This window comes from Bombina bombina, chromosome 4 (assembly GCF_027579735.1).
Source record: "Bombina bombina isolate aBomBom1 chromosome 4, aBomBom1.pri, whole genome shotgun sequence".
In the NCBI taxonomy this organism is placed as follows: Eukaryota; Metazoa; Chordata; class Amphibia; order Anura; family Bombinatoridae; genus Bombina; species Bombina bombina.
The window spans coordinates 1,106,389,622-1,106,409,199 of NC_069502.1; the positions used below are offsets into that span (position 1 = coordinate 1,106,389,622).

General features: G+C 38.5%; 1 protein-coding gene across 2 annotated transcripts in view; it reads right to left on the reverse strand.

The window, feature by feature from the left end:
• TRERF1 (transcriptional regulating factor 1) overlaps window positions 1–19,578 on the reverse strand; it is a 508,752-nt gene that overhangs the window by 179,892 nt on the left and 309,282 nt on the right. For both annotated transcript variants that reach the window (XM_053712363.1, XM_053712362.1), the window contains exons 4-8: window positions 18,735–19,578; window positions 9,420–9,463; window positions 8,642–8,780; window positions 4,530–4,760; window positions 2,751–3,120 (exon numbers count right to left, since the gene is read on the reverse strand). The exon at window positions 18,735–19,578 is cut by the window's right edge and continues 689 nt beyond it. In XM_053712363.1, the coding sequence (XP_053568338.1) occupies window positions 2,751–3,120; window positions 4,530–4,760; window positions 8,642–8,780; window positions 9,420–9,463; window positions 18,735–19,578 (1,628 nt within the window). The remainder of the gene's footprint in view (window positions 1–2,750; window positions 3,121–4,529; window positions 4,761–8,641; window positions 8,781–9,419; window positions 9,464–18,734) is intronic.

Consider the following 19,578-nt stretch of genomic DNA (forward strand, 5'->3'; position numbering starts at 1 on the left):
GGCAAAGAGCTCCACAGCAGAGCTTCATAAATAGCTCCTCCCTTCCTTCCCACTCCAGTCATTCGACCGAAGTTAGGAAAAAAAGGAAAAGCCAAGGAGAAGAGGTGACTGAAGTTTAACAAAAATAAAAACCTGTCTCTAGAAAAATGACAGAGTGGGCCGTGGATTTGTCATAGCGTAAAATAAATAAATTTATCAGGTAAGCATAAATTTACTTTTCTTTTACAAGATATGACGAGTTCACGGATTTCATCCTTACTTATGGGATACAATACCAAAGCAATAGGACACGGATGGAAGGGAGACAAGACAGGAACCTAAACGGAAGGCACCACTGCTTGAAGAACCTTTCTCCCAAAAACAGCCTCAGACGTGGCAAAAGTATCAAATTTGGAAAATTTGGAAAAAGTGTGAAGAGACGACCAAGTCGCAGCCTTGCAAATCTGTTCAACAGAAGCATCATTTTTAAATGCCCATGAGGAAGCCACAGCCCTAGTAGAATGAGCCGTAATCCGTTCTGGAGGCTGCTGTCCAGCAGTCTCATATGCCACACGGATGATACTCTTCAACCAAAAAGAAAGAGAGGCAGCCGTAGCTTTCTGACCCCTACGTTTCCCAGAAAAAAAAAAAAAAATAACGAAGATGTTTGACGGAAATCCTTAGTCGCCTGCAAGTAGAACTTCAAGACACGGAGGGGTTAGGACACAAGGAAGGAACAACAATTTCCTTATTACTTGTTAGAAACAACTTTAGGAAGAAAACCAGGTTTAGTACGTAACACCACCTTATCAGAATGGAAAATAGTAGAATCACATTGCAATGCCGAAAGCTCAGAAACTCTGCGAGCAGAAGAAATAGCAACCAAAAATAAAACTTTCCAAGATAAAAACTTAATATCTATGGAATGCATGGGTTCAAACGGAACCCCTTGAAGAACATTAAGAACTAAATTCAAACTCCAAGGAGGAGAAATTGGTCTAAACACAGGCCTGGTTCTAGTCAGGGCCTGACAAAAGGATTGAACATCTTGAACATCTGCCAGACGCTTGTGAAGCAAAATAGACAAAGCAGAATCTGTCCCTTTAAGGAACTTGCTGACAACCCTTTATCCAATCCTTCTTGGAGAAAAGATAAAATCTTGGGAATCCTAACCTTACTCCATGAGTAGCCTTTGGATTCGCACCAATAAAGATATTTACGCCATATCTTATGGTAAATTTTTCTAGTAACAAGCTTACGTGCCTGAATAAAAGTATCAATGACCGCATCAGAGAACCCCCGCTTAGATAAAATCAAGCGTTCAATCTCCAAGCAGTCAGCTGCAGAGAAATTAGATTCGGATGATGGAAGGGTGCCTTAATGAGAAGGTCCTGCCTCAATGGAAGCTTCCACGGCGGCAGAAAGGACATGTCCACCAGATCGGCAGGCCCGAATAGGGTCTTTCCTTTGAAAGGAATAGCCAAAAGTTTGGATTTAGAGGACACATCCGCAGATCAAGATTTTAACCATAAGGCTCTGCACGCTAAAATGGCAAAACTTGCATTCTTAGCCGCCAATTTGGCGATCTGAAAGGCGGGATCTGTAACAAAAGAATTAGTCAGCTTAAGGGCCTTAATTCTATCCATTATTTTGTCTAAAGAAGTCTCAGTCTTCAGAGACTCTTTTAAGGCGTCAAACCAAAAAGCCGCCGCAGTTGTGACCGGTACAATACAGGCCGTTGGTTGTAATAGAAACCCTTGATGTACAGATAGCTTTTTTAGAAGACCCTCCAACTTTTTGTCCATAGGGTCTTTGAAAGCACAACTGTCCTCAATAGGAATAGTCGTACGCTTAGCCAGGGTAGAAATAGCTCCCTCCACCTTAGGGATCGATTGCCAAGAGTCCCGGACAGTGTCAGCTATGGGGGACATCTTCTTAAACATAGGGGAAGGGGAAAACGGGATACTCGGTCTTTCCCATTCCTGTGTAACAATTTCTGAAATTCTTTTAGGAACCGGAAAAACATCAGAGTAAGAAGGCAACTCTAAGTATTTGTCCATCTTACACAACTTCGCTGGAGGTACCACAATAGAGTCACAGTCGTCCAGAGCCAGCAGAACCTCACGCAACAACAGTCGGAGGTGTTCCAGCTTAAACCTGAAGGCCATGACGTCCAAATCCGTCTGAAGTAATGCACTTCCTGAGTCGGACAGTTCCCCCTCAGAAAGATAGCCATCAAAACATTAGAAGTCGCAGGAACCACCTGGGCTTCTGTCCTGCTGCGTTTGCCTTGCAACACTGGCAACTTAGATAAAACTTCTGTGAGAGTAGATGACATAACTGCAGCCATATCCTGCAAAGTGAAAGAAGCAGACGCCGATGAAGAACATGGCGTCGTTTGAGTGGGTGTTAAAGGCTGTGACGCTTGGGGAGAAAGTAGCGGCATACCCTGAATCTCATCAGTCTGAACACATTCTTTAGACATATCTTTATTAAAAAAATATCCTCTCTTTACATTGTTCTTGATTGAATAATCTAAACTAACACCTCACTTTACCTCTTCCTATCACTAACACAGGCAAAGAGAATGACTGGAGTGGGAGGGAAGGGAGGAGCTATTTATGCAGCTCTGCTGTGGAGCTCTTTGCCTCCTCCTGCTGACCAGGAGGCGATATCCCATAAGTAAGGAGGAAATCCGTGGACTCCTCATATCTTGTAAAAGAAATATGATTTATGTGTTTTAACAAATATAAAGAGAGTAACATACTTACTAGGACGACAAAGCAGCACTCTGGGAGTTGGTGTCAGAGGGGTGAGCGGCAGGTGAGCGTTGTGTGATGCTGTGATGACGTTGCTGAACAAGCCGGATCCCTGGCGAACAGGGCTGAGCATAGGAGGAGGTGTGTATGGAAGCAGCTCCTGTGTTCCCAGAGTCAGGAATTTCTCCAGGATACGGGGAGAGCGCAACTGACTTTGGTACAATGTGGCACCTGAGTGAGATGCATTTATGATGAAGGAAGGAGGAGGGATAAATAATGGTTCAGGTCTATGCCGATATTTTCTCTTTTCCTGCTGTGGTTTGACGCTTTCTTCTGAATTTTCTGATTTCGTACCTCCCTGATGGAGCTTTCTGATAATTTCCTAAATGCAAATTCATATTTTTCACAAATCGTAGTTGATGGGTTCTTATAGCACAAAAGACAATTTCTCTGGCTATTTTCCAAAGCAAGAGGTCAAATCTGTGGTTTTCCTGCCATAACCAATATCTTTATACAGTAGCTTGTGGCCAAGTGTAACTGGTTTACATGATGCATTTAAATATGGTCAAGATGTGCAGATAAAGTGCAATGCACGGAGAGCACACAAGTATTCGTATCTGCTTATTAGTAAAGTTTATAGATAGGATAAACTGTGTGTGATCAAGTCGCTATAATGGAGCCTCTAACACAAATCTGCTGCTGCTAGATTTTTTCACATTGGCTCTGTTACAGTGGTTTGCAGCCAATATGAGTTTGCTAGTGGTTCCAACAGATTTGTATGAGATTTTACAAGATTAACTTTGATTAACAGTGTAAATTGTCCAAAGTTGGTTGTAGGAGGTGATAATACTTAGTTTGTCTATGGGGGGTTTTGTAGACAACTTATTTGATAAGTATTTCTAAAGGATTGTGATTGATCCATAAGTAATTAAAGGGACATGAAATTAAAAATACAAGAGGATAAACACATAGCTATCTGCAAGCAAAAGTGTAATAATGAAACACGTTAGAGCATTTTTCGGATTTCACCATTATGTAATTTAAAAACTTTGAATACTGTACTTTTAAGGCTTATCATTGCCGGGTGGGACATGTCTGTGTATTAATTCCACTATCTATTAAGATATTTATATGCCATTATGGCCATTATTGAAAATGCTACTTTATACACTGCAGAGGGCAAATATCAGAGAAACCAAAGCATTTGTACAACATAAAGACAAGAACAAAATGCAAACATTTAGTAGGAACCTTTTGTTGCTGGAATCGCTGCAAATTAATTCCTATAATAATTCCATCTACTATAGGGATACGACTCTTGTCTGGGACAAAAGGTGACACTTGCTGTTTTCATATGTTGGTAACCTTCAGTTTTTAGGTTAATTCTGCAGGACCAGTCAACTAACTGATCCTCTATTACTCAAGCCGGGATATTCATAAAAGGTCTAAGCAACTGGCATTGCCCACTTCAAACTGAGGTGTTTATTTGTATGTTCTGATACCTTTTCAGTGTCACTTATACTGAAGACTGACCCAACAGCTAGTTCATTGCTTGATATATATTTTAAAAATAACAAAAAAAACTTAATGATCCAATAATAATTTATTAATTTTGAGAAGCATAACCAGTAAGCCGGTTACAGTTTCATAGGGAATATGTTGTTTAAGTCAGTTCTTTCTTTATCATGCAACATATTATATTGCAGGCTTATTCCAGCAGCAAATAGGATAACACAGCAGAGGGAATTTCTTCCCTACATATGGATTAGTAGCAAGAAAAGAAGCACTCACAGAAGACGCGCATGAGCCATCCGCCTTTGGAGAAGATGGCGGAGAGTAAGTCATCCTTGTGAGGACGGGCATATCGTTATCAGACATACAGCTCTCGGGCTGGTCCTTATCTGAGCTGCAGCTGGCCTGAGCGCTAGAATCAGGCGGAGCAAGCTTGACTGGCACAGAGACAGGCATGACGATTGGCTCAAGGCTATCCCCCTCGCTCACCTGCGGCTGCTCTCCTTCTTCCTGCACAGACAATTAAAGGCTTTCAGCCGCAATCACGCAGGAACCTGACAAAGTCATACACTCAGACAAGACTTTTAAATGGATATGAAACCCAAAATGTATCTTTCATGGTTCAGATAGAGCGTAACATTTTAAACAACTTTCTAATTTACTTTATTTACGTTTCATTCTCTTGGTATCATTTATGGAAGAAACAATGCATATGGGTGAGCCAATAAGATTAGGCATATATCAGAAGTTTCTTAACCTATCTAGGTATGCTCTTCAACAAAGGATACCAAGAGAAGCAAATTAGATAATATAAGTAAATTGGAAAGTAGTTTAAAATTGCATTCTTTATCTGTATTATGAAAGAAAATGTTTGGGTTTCATATCCAATGAATTTGTATTACTACATATATCTTCCTAAACCAGACACCCCTCTACTAAAAAAAAAAGGATTTAAGAGGTGCACAATTGTATTTTCATCATTTTAAGTAGCAATAGTATGGATAAAGGGATGGCAGGGAATTTGGGAGCTATGGACATTTTTATTCATATGTTTACTCATAAAGGGATCAATCAGAATCAATCTACAATTTGCTCCAGAAATGCTTTTTTTTGCTTTCCGACCAAATTGGTTGTCGTGTTTTCCACGTGATCACAATGCAAAATTAATTAATGCATTAAATGCCTGCAGCCATTAACTCCTTTTCAACAGAAAAGTTTCCTAAAAGGCCATTTCATGTGTTTAAGTAACTGTTATAGAAATAGAAACTAGGAGGTCACCAAAAACTGATATATACTATTGCCCTTTCACACCTCTTACAGTAAAGTGCTTTCAATTGTTTAAGGGAAATGCTCATTTACACGTGTGAGATTAACCTGTTGTGATCTGATTCCATCCTCAGAGAATAGAAAGTAGCAGCACCAGTCAGTATATTTCAATATCCATTTATTAGAGACATCACATAGGAAACATACAACATTTCGGTCAACACCTGACCTTAATCATGCTGTCTATCCTCACCACTGCTAAACCATCTGATTGCCATTTGTAACCTGGCATCACGGCATAATGGGGATGATTGCTCGATCTCTATATTGTCACTTTTAATATTTTACAAGGTTTTGTTTTACAATAATTACACTTATTGATTGTAAAAGCACCGTCTCCAGTTTGGCTTGATCTGAAAACAAGATAGAGACTACAGGTTTCTATTATAAGGAATTATGATATCTTCTTATACTGGATTTTAACATTACTGAAACGTGAATGTTCCCTCACAACATGGTATCTCTGCATAAAGGATGTTCAAACGAGATTGCTCCTTCATGACTGGGTTTTTATAGGCTACACACCTGCATGCACGTTAAGCCCAAACACATTCATAATGCGTTTTACAGTGCTTGCATCTACATTACTGAACTCCAAAACTGGATTGCGATTATTGAGGTCAATAATGTAGGTGCAAGCACCATAAAACGCACTGTACTTAATGTGTTGAAGTGTGCATGAAGTTGCGCCCCCTATAAAAACCCGTTCACGAAGATATGATCTTCTTTTCAGACTACAGCAAACTGGAAACAGTACTTTCACAAATAATACATTTAAATATTGTAAAAACACAATATAGCCATTGAGAAATCATGCCCAGTATGCCCATCAAGCCAATATACAAAAGGCATTCATGTGGTTAAGCAGTGGTGAGGATGGAATCGGATTACAATAGGTTCTTTACGAACACATGATCCAGATGAGGATAGTTATTAAAGGGACAGTCTACACCAGAATTATAATTGTTTAAAAAGATAGATAATCCCTTAATTACCCATTCCCAAGTTTTGCATAACCAAGATAGTTATATTAATATACTTTTTATCTCTGTGTTTACCTTGTATCTAAGCCTCTGTAGACAGCCCCCTTATTTCAGTTCTTTTGACAGACTTGCATTTTAGCCAATCAGTGCTGACTCATAAATAACTCCACAGGAGTGAGCACAATTTTTTATCTATATGTCACACATGAACTAGCTCTGTCTAGCTGTAAAAAACTGTCAAAATGCACTGAAATAAAAGACAGCCTTCAGGGACTTAGAAATTAGCATATGAGCCTACCTAGGTTTAACTTTTTTTTAACAAAGAACACCATGAGAACAAAGCAAATTTCATGATAAAAGTACAATGGAAAGTTGTTTAACTTTGCATGCCCTATCTGAATCATGAAAGTTTAATTTTGACTAGACTGTCCCTTTAAGATGACTGTACTGTTAGTGACAATAATGACAGTTTGAGTGTGACTCAGAATCAAACATTAAAAGAAAGAGATTACTACACACCATTTGTAGATGTTGTGGTCCTGATGTGACTTTTCCTGCAGATCTCCTTAGCTGCACATGATATCACATACATATGAACCTATACATATGTAAATGTGTACATCGTCCACTGCAGACGGACAATAGTGAGAAATAAAGGGTTAACAAATCTATACCACGTATGTTAATACACCTCTAAAATGTCTTGTGTGGCCATTTCAGTGTTTTGCACATGTGCAATATAATAGAATGTTTGATCTAGTCTTGGAATAGTTGCACAGATGGCATTTTTGGCATTTATTAAGTGCCTTGAGGTGATGTTATTGGAAAGTGAAAACTGGTCTCGACAAGGTGTTGAAAAGTCTCTCAAAAACAAATTGTCATTTCTGAGAACTTTTTAGCCCCATAGTAAAAATAGGGCTTTTAGCACTTAACTGTGGGTGCGTGAAATAGCTGAAAATAATATATTATGATTGCGTCTAATCAAAAAGTGTTCTTTTTGGCCAAACAAAAAAGCCAGAAAGGCCTCAACTGACAGATTGTGGTCCACCCCAATATTTAGCTTGATTTAAAGGGACAAGAAATTTAAAACTTGGTTTAGACACATCATGCAATTGTAAGAGACTTTCAATGTACTTCTGTCATAAAATGTATGTCATTCTCTTGGTACCCTTTATTGAATAGCATACTAAGGTAGCCTCGGGAGCAGCAAAACCCTACTGGGAGCTAGCTGATGATCGGTGGCTATATACATATGCCTCTTTTCATTGTCTCACTGGCAGTGCATTGCTACTCTTATTATTACCATTTATTTGTATAGCGCCGCCAAATTCCGTAGCGCTCTGTAGTTAACTGCAACTAAGTGTTTAACCCCTGGGCAGGAGTTAACACCTTAATGGCCGCGACTAACCTTGTACATCACTGGTCTTTAAGGGTTGTCTGGTTGTAATAGCGTGGGTCTTGCTGCAAGCAGCAAGACTGCGCTTTAAGACCCTCCTCCCTCTTGAAGACTTGTTAAAATAGTGCGGTCTTTTAAAAAACACCCCCCCCCATAGAAAGACCAGCAACAAACAGGGCATGTCGCTAGTCATTAAGGGGAGGCAACATTGCAATAATAAAGTAATAAAGTGCTGTAACACATTAGTGCAGCTTATTTTGCACTTTTGTGTCGATTTAAAAGAGTATGCATCTGATTCTAATAAAATAAGCTAATTATATTATGGAGGGTAAGGGCAAACAGTTTAACCTAAATCCTAATTCTTGGTGTGTTTTAAGTACTGACATGAGTATTATGTAACATATTTCTAATTCACAGTGAACTGGATTTACTTGTTGAGCAGGACACTGCACTGTAATAAAACTGTAGCCTGTGCAAATAAACTTGTGACACTCATTTGAGAACTTTACAGTAAAGCTAAGCAAGCAGAAAAGCGCTGGCATTAACCCTTCCAGCGATGGGACGGAGGCAGAACTACTAAGGTGCAATGCACTCCTCCTATGGGCTTTGTAGCACCTATTTATGCTGGATGGGTTAAAAATACAGCTAAGCAATGAAAAACATCGAGCTGAGCATGTTAAACGTACCTGTTTAATATTCACTGAGGATCTCACCCCACCGTGAGACCTTAAGTGGCCATTTAGGGCAGGCAAACTCCGGAATTCTTTGAAGCACACGGAGCAAGTGAGCCTGGTCTTAGAGTCAGGTCTCTCAGGATATGCTCCTCTGTATTGTTTCAAGCAAAGAAGAAAAATGAAAATATGTTTAAGATTAGCAGGATATTCATCACTAGCTCACTGAAGTCATTAACATGGAAAATGATTGGGTCAGTGCCTTATAATTCCAAAATCTGATAATTAAGGCTGTATTAGTTCTTGCTACAGAAATAGGGTTCAGTTACTTTATACTTTAAAGCTATATATTTATTAAAATAAATGCAGTGACTAAAGTATCTACAGTATATAATCAGAAAACAACCGTTAGTAAGTAACTGCTGCAATGGTGACAACATATTTAGTTAGAGTGAAAATGACGCCATTCTTGAGGCCATTGTGAAATGAATGCAAGTACTAATGTCCTGATGATCATGAACTGCAATGTATGTGTCTTTTTATTTTTTAGATTAACAACTTTCAAGCTAAAATGTGTCTTTCTAAAACTCTGAGGGACCTTCACAGTGCTGACAAGACGTCATCAATTTGTTAAAAATCCATATTTTCAAAGCCAAAATACATTTGGTAAATAGTATCTGACTGAACTGCTTCTAAGGCACTATTGGTCGCTAAAAGAGACAATCTATGTGCTCACAAGAATGTTTTTATATACGGTAACATTACGGAGATGTTCTATAATTTTAACATTTACCTGTGATCTAGAGAATCAGTAAGAGGTAGACCTTCTGCAATATGCTGTAAAAAAATAAATACATCTAGTTATTTACTTGAAAAACTCGGGTTTGTAGTCAAATTATTCACTTTACTGGCAAAAGAAAATGTTCAGTATTTTTTTATGACTGCAGAAAGTTAGTACATGGGCAACCACGTTTTGTAAGAAAATATGTGACTCCATAAAACTCCAAGTCAATTTGACTGATTTACAAGTTCTCATACAAGAACAATCACACAGCAATAATCCACTGCTCATGGTGAGTTCAGAATATTATAGTTGATACCCCAATTAGATGATGTTGTATTGGTATGGCATCACTCCATACTCACTCTAATGATGACCTCCACTAGGATGTAATTGACTGAAATGCTGATTGATTAACCTGATTAGTCAATCAGGAATGCTATATTTTCTATATAGATTAGAAATCATATAGAGCACAAAAATGTTTTTATTTTTAGAGCTGGTCTTCTACTTATGCGGCCTACCAAATATCCAGTACCAGAAATGTATTTTGTGTTGAATGACTCCTGTCTAGGCCTATTTTATGGAAGTCATTCTTGAGTCTGTGCTCGTCTTCTCTCCCAAATGGCAATTTTACTGTCTTTCGTCTCCATTACATATAGAGGGTTGCCCGCAAAAGCCGGCGACGCCAGATTTTACGCGATTTTGGTATTACATATATACAGCGTAGCATACAAGTTACGCCCGTATATTTCACCCGTCGCTCGCAATTTTTACTCCCATAGGCTAACATGGGACCGCGTCGTAAATCGGTATCCAATATCCAGCGCAAGGCCTTACGTGGCGAAAATGGAGAAATCTTACTCCATTTTTACCTCGCCATAAAAGGCAGCCGTAGCAGGACTTGCGCTGAGTATGGGAGCACCGTAACTCCAGAAAATGTCTGCAAAAATAAACTAACACCTAACGCATGCGCAATGTCTATCTACCTGTCAACCGCAATCCCCCATCGCAATAACTAATAAAGTCTATTAACCCCTAAACCGCCATAGCCCACATAGCCTATTAAATGTATTAACCCCTAATCTGCCACCGCCGCCAACACTATAAAAAAGTTATTAACCCCTAAACCTAAGTCTAACCCTAACCCTAACCCCCCCTAAGTTAAATATTATTTAAATAAATCTAAATAATATTACTATTATTAACTAAATTATTCCTATTTAAAACTAAATACTTACGTATAAAATAAACCCTAAGATAGCTACAATATAATTAATAATTACATTGTAGCTATTTTAGGATTTATTTTTATTTTACAGGCAGCTTTGTATTTATTTTAACTAGGTACAATAGCTATTAAATAGTTAATAACTATTTAATAGCTACCTAGTTAAAATAAATACAAATTTACCTGTAAAATAAATCCTAACCTAAGTTACAAATACAATTACACCTAACACTACACTATCATTAAATAAATTAAATTAATTAACTACAATTACCTAAAATGAAAAACAATTAAATAAAATAAACTATAGTACAACCCCCCCCCCCACTAAATTACAGAAAATAAAAAAAAATTACAAGAAGTTTAAACTAATTATACCTAATTTGTAAGTCTTGTGCATATGTGTCTTTTGGCACTAGTTTTACATCCAGCAACAACCACAAGATATTTGAAATTTGTGAACATATGACATGCAATTCTTGCTATGTCATATATCTTTTGACCTGCAGGGGATGTTTCAGGCAGTATGTAGGACAAACGACATGTGTGTTAAAGGATCGCTTTCTTGAGCATTTACGCTCAATTGATGACCCAGAGTCCACTGCCCCCATCTCCCTGCATTTCAAAAGACACCAAAATTCCGATATATTCATTGCTGACATTCCAAGCAATCCAACTGATCTCTAGACACCCAAGAGGTGGTAACAGAGGTATTGCTCTCAGTAAAAGAGAAGTATATTGGATTTTTCAGTTGGGCACCAGAGTGCCGGCAGGTTTAAATTTTGATTGGGATGTAAAATTATTTGTAGATCAATAGAGTTCTCATTTTCTATCTTTAATATAATGTTTTTCACTTTATTTAGTTCTTTGCTTTTTGTCTCAGTATTAGTAGAATTCTTATATTAAATTTAATGTGGCACTATTTTATGCGAAATTAGCAGTATATTCAAGTTTATACTTTTGAGTAACCATTTATTTTCATTTATTTTTTTACAGGCAAATAATATTTGTATATTCTTGCATTTACATTATTCGTGTATCTTTATAGTGCCTAATTGATTATATGTATACGTTAGTCATATATTTTATATGCACATATTTTTCTGTTAAGACATTGTAACTCCAGTGACATGTTCTGCCCATATTAACTTGTCTTTAAGGATTGGCTATACAATAATTAGCCCTTTAATTGCTGTGATTGAACAACAGCTCTGTATTTAAGGCACTGCATTGTGGGTAACAGACATGGTCACTGAGGATTACTATGTAGCAACATAAGGAAACGCGTCTGACCTATCTTATTCCCTATCCTGCTGCCTGTCTTTTGCTGTTATTTCCTGACGTGTTGGAGTACTTTGCCATTAGGCATATTTGGCTTGTTTAGCCCTTTTTCCACATGTTCTAATAAACAGGTAACTACTTGGCATATATTACTTTGTTGAGTCTCATTGCTACCGGGTGCGCTGGACTTTGCTGTTCTTATGTTTGTTTGGTGAGCGTGGATGGAGCGCTCCGTTTTCCATTGCACCGGAGCAGATGAGTGAAACTGATACGTCATCACGGACGTCAAGCAAGAGGGTGTGTACACTACGTGAAGAGTGTCACGTGATCGGACTAGACACGCTGTTTGTGTCTGAGCGCTTCCCTAGCTGCGAGTCTAAATTACAAATAGCCCTTAAAAGGGCCTTTTGCGGGGCATTGCCCCAAAGTAATCAGCTCTTTTACCTGTAAAAAAAGAAATACGGGGGGCGTGACTAAGCTAGGACCATGCATGGACGTGTTTTCCAACAGCTCCGTCTTTATCCTACGTTTTACCCAAATTTTCTCTAATACCCTGAATGGAGATCTACTATTTCTTACAGCACATATGTTAAAGAAGCAAGCAGGAATTAAATTATGCAAGTTCTGTTGAGCATGCAAAAATAAATTATGCTAAACTATTCCCCCAGTCAGATATTTAGCAGAGAAAGTTTACTTTACTGAACCCATCCCTAATCTGGAGGCTCTGCTCTAAGGTAGACAGTAACAGTCATAAAGTACCGGGGGACAAATATCGCATCATACTATAATGGAGGCTGAAGTTAAGACCTTATTGGAGCGACTGATCCGTAAGCTGGACAACCACTATACCTCCCTTATGTCGGAACTGAGATCTGGGAATGCCGGTGTTGCGGAGGAAGAACCAACTAACCGCTCAGACCTAAGCCCAACCACCTTGCAGGAGAAGCCGGTTCTCATCGGTAGCAGAGAAATAACGGAGATCACTCACCGGCAGGGGCCATCTTGGGGCACAACAGAGACACTCTCAATGCCTACACATTCAGAGGCCTTACTCCACGCACCTTCAATTTCCTGCAGTATCGATCTTCCGGAGATACGGCTGGGTGAGAGGAAACCTAGTTCAGACATATGGTACGTCAAAACTAACTTGCTTGGAGTTGCTGACAAGCGGTGTGTGGATTTTATGGTCCCCCTGTGTGACTTTACATTTGATTCAGTCCAATACCTCTGGGGCCTTCAACGACGTGGGAGTGATATTTTTTGGAGTGACTGTTTCATTTCTCACTACCACAAGCCAATAGGAATTGGTTAAAACAGTCTAGCAACCATGAGAGAGCTGGATGTATACCTCCGGTACTTTGGAGACTGACATTCACCAAATCCCATGCGATAGACGTTTGATCTTTTGTTCCATAGATCTGAATGATAACCTTGCTGTTTGATATATTGGAACAAAGGGACTCTCAAACACAAATAAGCAGCTATGTTATTTAATCCATTGACCCATTGTATTTACCTAAATCAGAAAACTGCTTCCCTGTTAAGTACCTGTCCCCTAGTAGCAAATACATGCGGTTGGTTTGTAAATAGCTTCCCTTTTGGTATAAATTAATACTTGGGAGCTTAGATGGATATAATGATTGCATGACTACAAAAGACACCTGCCATGTCACTGTTGTACATAACAGTTTATATGGATTTCTACATATAGAGGACAATCATTTTATGTATATTAGCGTTATTATTTTTCTCTAGCTAGTCATTAACATAAACAAATAAGTATGATTCTCTGGAATACACTTGAACTTGTGTTGTATACCTTACTATCCTGTATATCTGGTAGTGGTTTTTGATATGTATATTGCAGCCTCTCCCTAACTAGCAAAATATATAGCCTATAACACACTCATACACATGCTATCAAACAATATACACTGCTAGAGATATTAGGGTTTATTCAGATATATTTACTCTATCTATTTCTTTAATGGACAAGAATGGGGGGCCTTTGAGTTCACATAGACCTGAATGAAATTACCTGATATGCATCAGAGCCATGCATTTATATTACAGACCTATTGGACATTTTATTTGGCCATACCCCATAATTTGTTAACAGATGCTGGTGCACTTGTATATTAGCAGACAACACTTAACAGCCCAAAGACATGCTTATTACATGCTGCAGTTCTTTTTTAATGGATGGCCTTATTAAAGGCTTATATGCAAAGCCCTAATTTGTCATACTGTACGTGGTTAAATTTCACTTTCAAGCGTGATAATGTCTTATATTATAGGTGACTCTTCTTTACTTACTATCCCTACAGGTGGCCTAGTTCAATATCATCTCCTCTGACTATGAGTCTTTCTTATGATACCTGTTGTATCACATTGTGGGGTTGAATTTCTAGCTATCTCTTAGTTAAGCATTATAGTTGAAATGTCCAAATAACATTCTCACACGCCTGCTCCATATACGCTACTACTTAATTCTCTAGTACATTTGAGCGCCCTATATTGGGTAATGTTATTTATTTATCTATATCCCACCTCTTAATCCCGATTAGTAAAGTGTATTGCTTATAACACATTCATACCCAAACTGTCAAACAATGTATTCAGCTGTAGATATTAGCTTTTTCAGGATATAGCTTTCTTGGACACCCCTCATCTCTATTGGTCCCCTCTCCTTCCTTTCCCGCCGGCGATTACTACCTGCGGGTCATATCCCAACTCCTTTTACCCGCATCGCCTATAGTTGGCACCTCCCCAGGAGAGGGGTCCATATAGTGGCCCCTAACTTTTCGAATCGATAGAAATATCCCCCCCCTGTTTGTATCCTCTCTGGCAATTTATTCTTTCCTACACATACCCTAGTCTTAATAAACCAGAGGTGTCATCCAGGGACATACTCAAAAGCCCTGAGACCCAATCCCATTCCATATTACATAGTCCTGTAATGTGTATTTTCATAACAACTTACCTAACTCCGCCCCCCCTCCCCTCTCCCCCTCCCTTTTCCCCCCATTACGAGCGGCTTTTGCCCGCTGCATCCCCTTCCCCCCCATACACTCAGGTCTACGGGAGACCTGATAGAAGCCAGTTCCCTTCCTCTCATTATTTTCAGTGTCTAGAATGCCCCTTATCTGAGAGTAGGGACCACTAGTTATCTGTATCATAAAATCGAGACTTCATTTCCATATGTTCCAGTCACACATGTTTTGTTTTCACTGTTTTCACTTCATACTTAAGGTCATAAAGCTGGTACTATAACTTTTGTCAAATGTTATCCCTCTGTTTTCGATCTAGACACCTTCCATGTCATTGCCTCCTACTATCATATACATATTGAGCTCCTATTGTCTAGATACTATTATAACTAATTCTATACTGGCACACTAATGTTTTAATTTTTATGTACCTTCCAAATGTGATATGTATCAGTTATTTACTTTTGTGTCTGTCTCGTGCTGGGACATACTTTATTTCCTGTTATTTCCATTTAATGTCTCAATAAAAAAATTTATAAAAAAAAAAAAAAAAAGAAATACAACTCACCTCCCAACATTAAAACCCACCACTCACACACCCAACCTTACTCTAAAACCCACCCAATCCCCCCTTAAAAAAACCTAACACTAACCCCTTGAAGATCCCCCTACCTTGAGCCATCTTCATCCAGCCGGGCAGAAGTCTTTATCCGATCCGGGCAGAAGAGGTCCTCCAGCCGGGCAGAAGTCTTCATCCGATCCGGGCAGAAGAGGTCCTCCAGCCGGGCAGAAGTCTTCATCCAAGCGGCATCTTCTTCCATCCAATGAGGAGTGGCTCCATCTTGAAGACATCCGTCGCGGAGCATCCTTCCTGGCCGACGACTAACCGACGAATGAAGGTTCCTTTAAATGACGTCATCCAAGATGGTGTCCCTTCAATTCCGATTGGCTGATAGAATTTTATCAGCCAATCGGAATTAAGGTAGGAAAAATCCTATTGGCTGATGAAATCAGCCAATCGGATTGAAGTTCAATCCGATTGGCTGATCCAATCAGCCAATAGGATTGAGCTCGCATTCTATTGGCTGTTTTTTTAAGGGGGGATTGGGTGGGTTTTAGAGTAAGGTTGGGTGTGTGGGTGGTGGGTTTTAATGTTGGGGGGGTTGTATTTCCTTTTTTACAGGTAAAAGAGCTGATTACTTTGAGGGCTATTTGTAATTTAGTATAGGGTAGGGAATTTTATTATTTTGGGGGGGCTTTTTTATTTTATTAGGGGGCTTAGATTAGGTTAATTAGTTTAAACTTTTAATTTTTTTTTATTTTCTGTAATTTAGTGTTTGTTTGTTTTTTACTATAGTTTATTTTATTTAATTGTATTTAATTTTAGGTAATTGTAATTAATTAATTTAATTTATTTAATGATAGTGTAGTGTTAGGTGTAATTGTAACTTAGGTTAGGATTTATTTTACAGGTAAATTTGTATTTATTTTAACTAGGTAGCTATTAAATTGTTATTAAATATTTAATAGCTATTGTACCTAGTTAAAATAAATACAAAGTTGCCTGTAAAATAAAAATAAATCCTAAAATAGCTACAATGTAATTATTAATTATATTGTAGCTATCTTAGGGTTTATTTTATAGGTAAGTATTTAGTTTTAAATAGGAATAATTTAGTTAATAATAGTAATATTATTTAGATTTATTTAGTTAGGGGGGTGTTAGGGTTAGACTTAGGTTTAGGGGTTAAAAACTTTATTATAGTGGCTGTGACGTTGGCGGCGGCATGATAAGGGGTTAATACATTTAATAGGCTATGTGGGCTATGGCGGTTTAGGGGTTAATACCTGAATAGGTTAATTGCGTTGTGGGCTATGTCAGTTTAGGGGTTAATAATTAGGCTTATTGCGTTGTGGGGGGTTGTCGGTCTAGGGGTTAATACATTTATTATTAGTAGTGAGAGGGGGGATTGTGGATATAGGGGTTTTTACGTGTCGGGCTTATTTTTGGGAGGCATGTTAGACTTTTACGGGAGATTTGTTATTTTCTTTACTTTTCTTAGGCGCCGGCAGTTTCTAAAGTGCCATAAGTCACTGGCGACTCCAGAAATTTGTATTTACGCTCATTTCCGAACATCGTTAGTTTATCCGACTTAAGGCACTTTATGAACTGCCGGCGGGGTTTATGTAATACCCCGATGTGCGAAGTGAAATTACAGACGGCGCAGGTTCCCACGCTTGCGCCGAAACCTGCGCCGTATATTTGATCACGCCCTTTATCTGTGTTGCATCTCTGTAATTCAACATTTTCTCACCCAAGACACCACAAAGATGTTTATTCAATCTCTTATCTTGACTTGACTTGATTACTACAACTCATTCCTTTGTGGCCTTTTTATTAGCTGCCTCTCTCTATGTCAATCCATTAAAGGGACATTATACACTAATTTTTTCTTTGCAGAAAAGTTTTGTAGATTATTTATTTATATAGCTCATAAAGTTCTTGTTTTTTTAAAATGTATAGTTTTGCTTATTTTTAAATAACATTGCTCTGTTTTTAAGACTCCTAACCAAGCCCCAAAGTTTTATGAGAATACCGTCAGCTACCTACTCCAGCTTGCTCCTGTTTGTGTAAAGGGTCTTTTCATATGCAAAAGAAGGGGGAGTGTCTTATTTCCCACTTGCAGTGGGCTTTCCAGCTGCCTTTTCAACAGAGGTAAACTGAGAGCTTCTAAGAAAGTTTTTAAACAGTTTTATACTGGATTTTTATATCAGTATCTGTGCATCTTATTCTTTATAGTAGTGTCTATTACATGCAGTTATATGAAAATGAGTGTATACTGTCCCTTTAAGTATATTTCTTCCATATTGAACCATTACATTTGTCAGTCAATTTTAGCCATATCTCCAGTTTGCCTTTCCATATTTTACACTGTAAATTTAAAACAACTCAATACTTAGCTATATTTCCACTCATCGTAAAAGAAACTCTAAATACATTTCATGCACCTCCCTGTAATTATAGGTACCACTGCAGGTGTCGGACGGAGAGTTACTACACGTCTAAATGTAGCCACCAATCAGCAAGCGCTGCCCAGGTTTTGAACCAAAAATGGGCCGGCTCCTAAATTTACATTCTTGCTTTTTCAAGATACCAAGAGAATGAAGAAAAATTGATAATAGGAGTAAATTAAAAAGTTGCTTAAAATTGCATGCTCTATTTGAATCGCTAAAGTTTAATTTTGACTAGACTATCCTTTTACGCCAGGAGACAACTGGGTTGGTTAATACGTGAACCAAGCATGCCTAAATACTTTAACATTCAAAAAATGCTTTGGAAGCAACAAAGTTATGACATTTACAAGAGGCCAATATGGATTTTTGAAGAAGTCAAGGCATTCGAAATAGAAAAGTCCTAAAATCATGTAAAATGGTTAATCAAAAGGGCTTTTCTGATTAACTGGAATACCACTGTAGAATACTGCAAAATATTCTATGAAACAGCTAGAAAACAATGAGATAGTCATGTATGGTAATGAATATCCCTTGGTTCGGATTGGCCTTGAATTTGAAAACTCATGATAAGCAAAGTACTTCATGGATTAGAACTAACCACAATATGTCTCAATACATAACTTATACTGGATAGATTTGTGTCTATCACTAGTGAGTTTAACTGGCCCTATCTCTACTCTTAGGCAATTCAATCAGTTAACTACTGTCTGTAAAGTAGTAGCACTTCTTTACACTTCCGCTTATCCCACCACCCTCCATAATTAATAAAATAATTATCATGTCTTACAGCACATAATTTGCTCCCTTTACCTGAGGCCATGAAATATTTGGAGACTGATAGGGTCCTCTGTTTTTTAGCAGGTATGGTGCTTCCTGAGGCAGTGTTGGATGACGAGTGATAATATTTCCCATAGCACTCATATCCTCCCTGTTATAGTTATCCAAAGTTTCTGCATTTGAAAGTTCCACTGGGATGTCCATCAGCGCTTGGGATCGGCTTTCATTATGGTATGGCTTTAGCGGATTGCTCTCCTGATGCATATGCTGTTGGTGTGACACCATGCTTTGCTTATATGAATGCCTGTAAGGCTGTGAGTTCTGATATATGTATTGAGGCACTGTACCCAGCTGAATGAGTTGCATGGGGTGTGATTGATTCTGTGCATAATGTTCATTTTTCTGACTGCGATTTCTTTGATAAGGTTGTTGTAGATGCATGTGGTGATGCTGTTGCTGATGCATAGTGTGCTGAAGTTCTGGCATTGCAGACTGTGACTGGTAATACTGAGACATATCACCTGAGAACTGGCGCTGTTGTGTTTGTATTTCTGGAACTGAGATTCGCTGCTGCCCTGACTGCTGCTGCATATAATAATGCGTCTGCTGCATTTGATGAGTCTGTTGGGGTAACACACCCTGGTGGTGCTGAATTTGTTGTGCAAACTGCTGCCCTTGATGAATTAAAGACTGTGATTGAGTATGCGTTACATTTTGAGGGTAATCATAATAATAATGCTGCTGTACGTGCTGCATGGTTTGGGACTGATGCTTCTGAAGTTGATTTGCTAAGCTTTGTTGCATTTGCTGGGGGACTTGCTGATATCTATCTACATTTGTGGATGCAGTCTGCTGTTCGGTTGTTGGTTTTAATGAA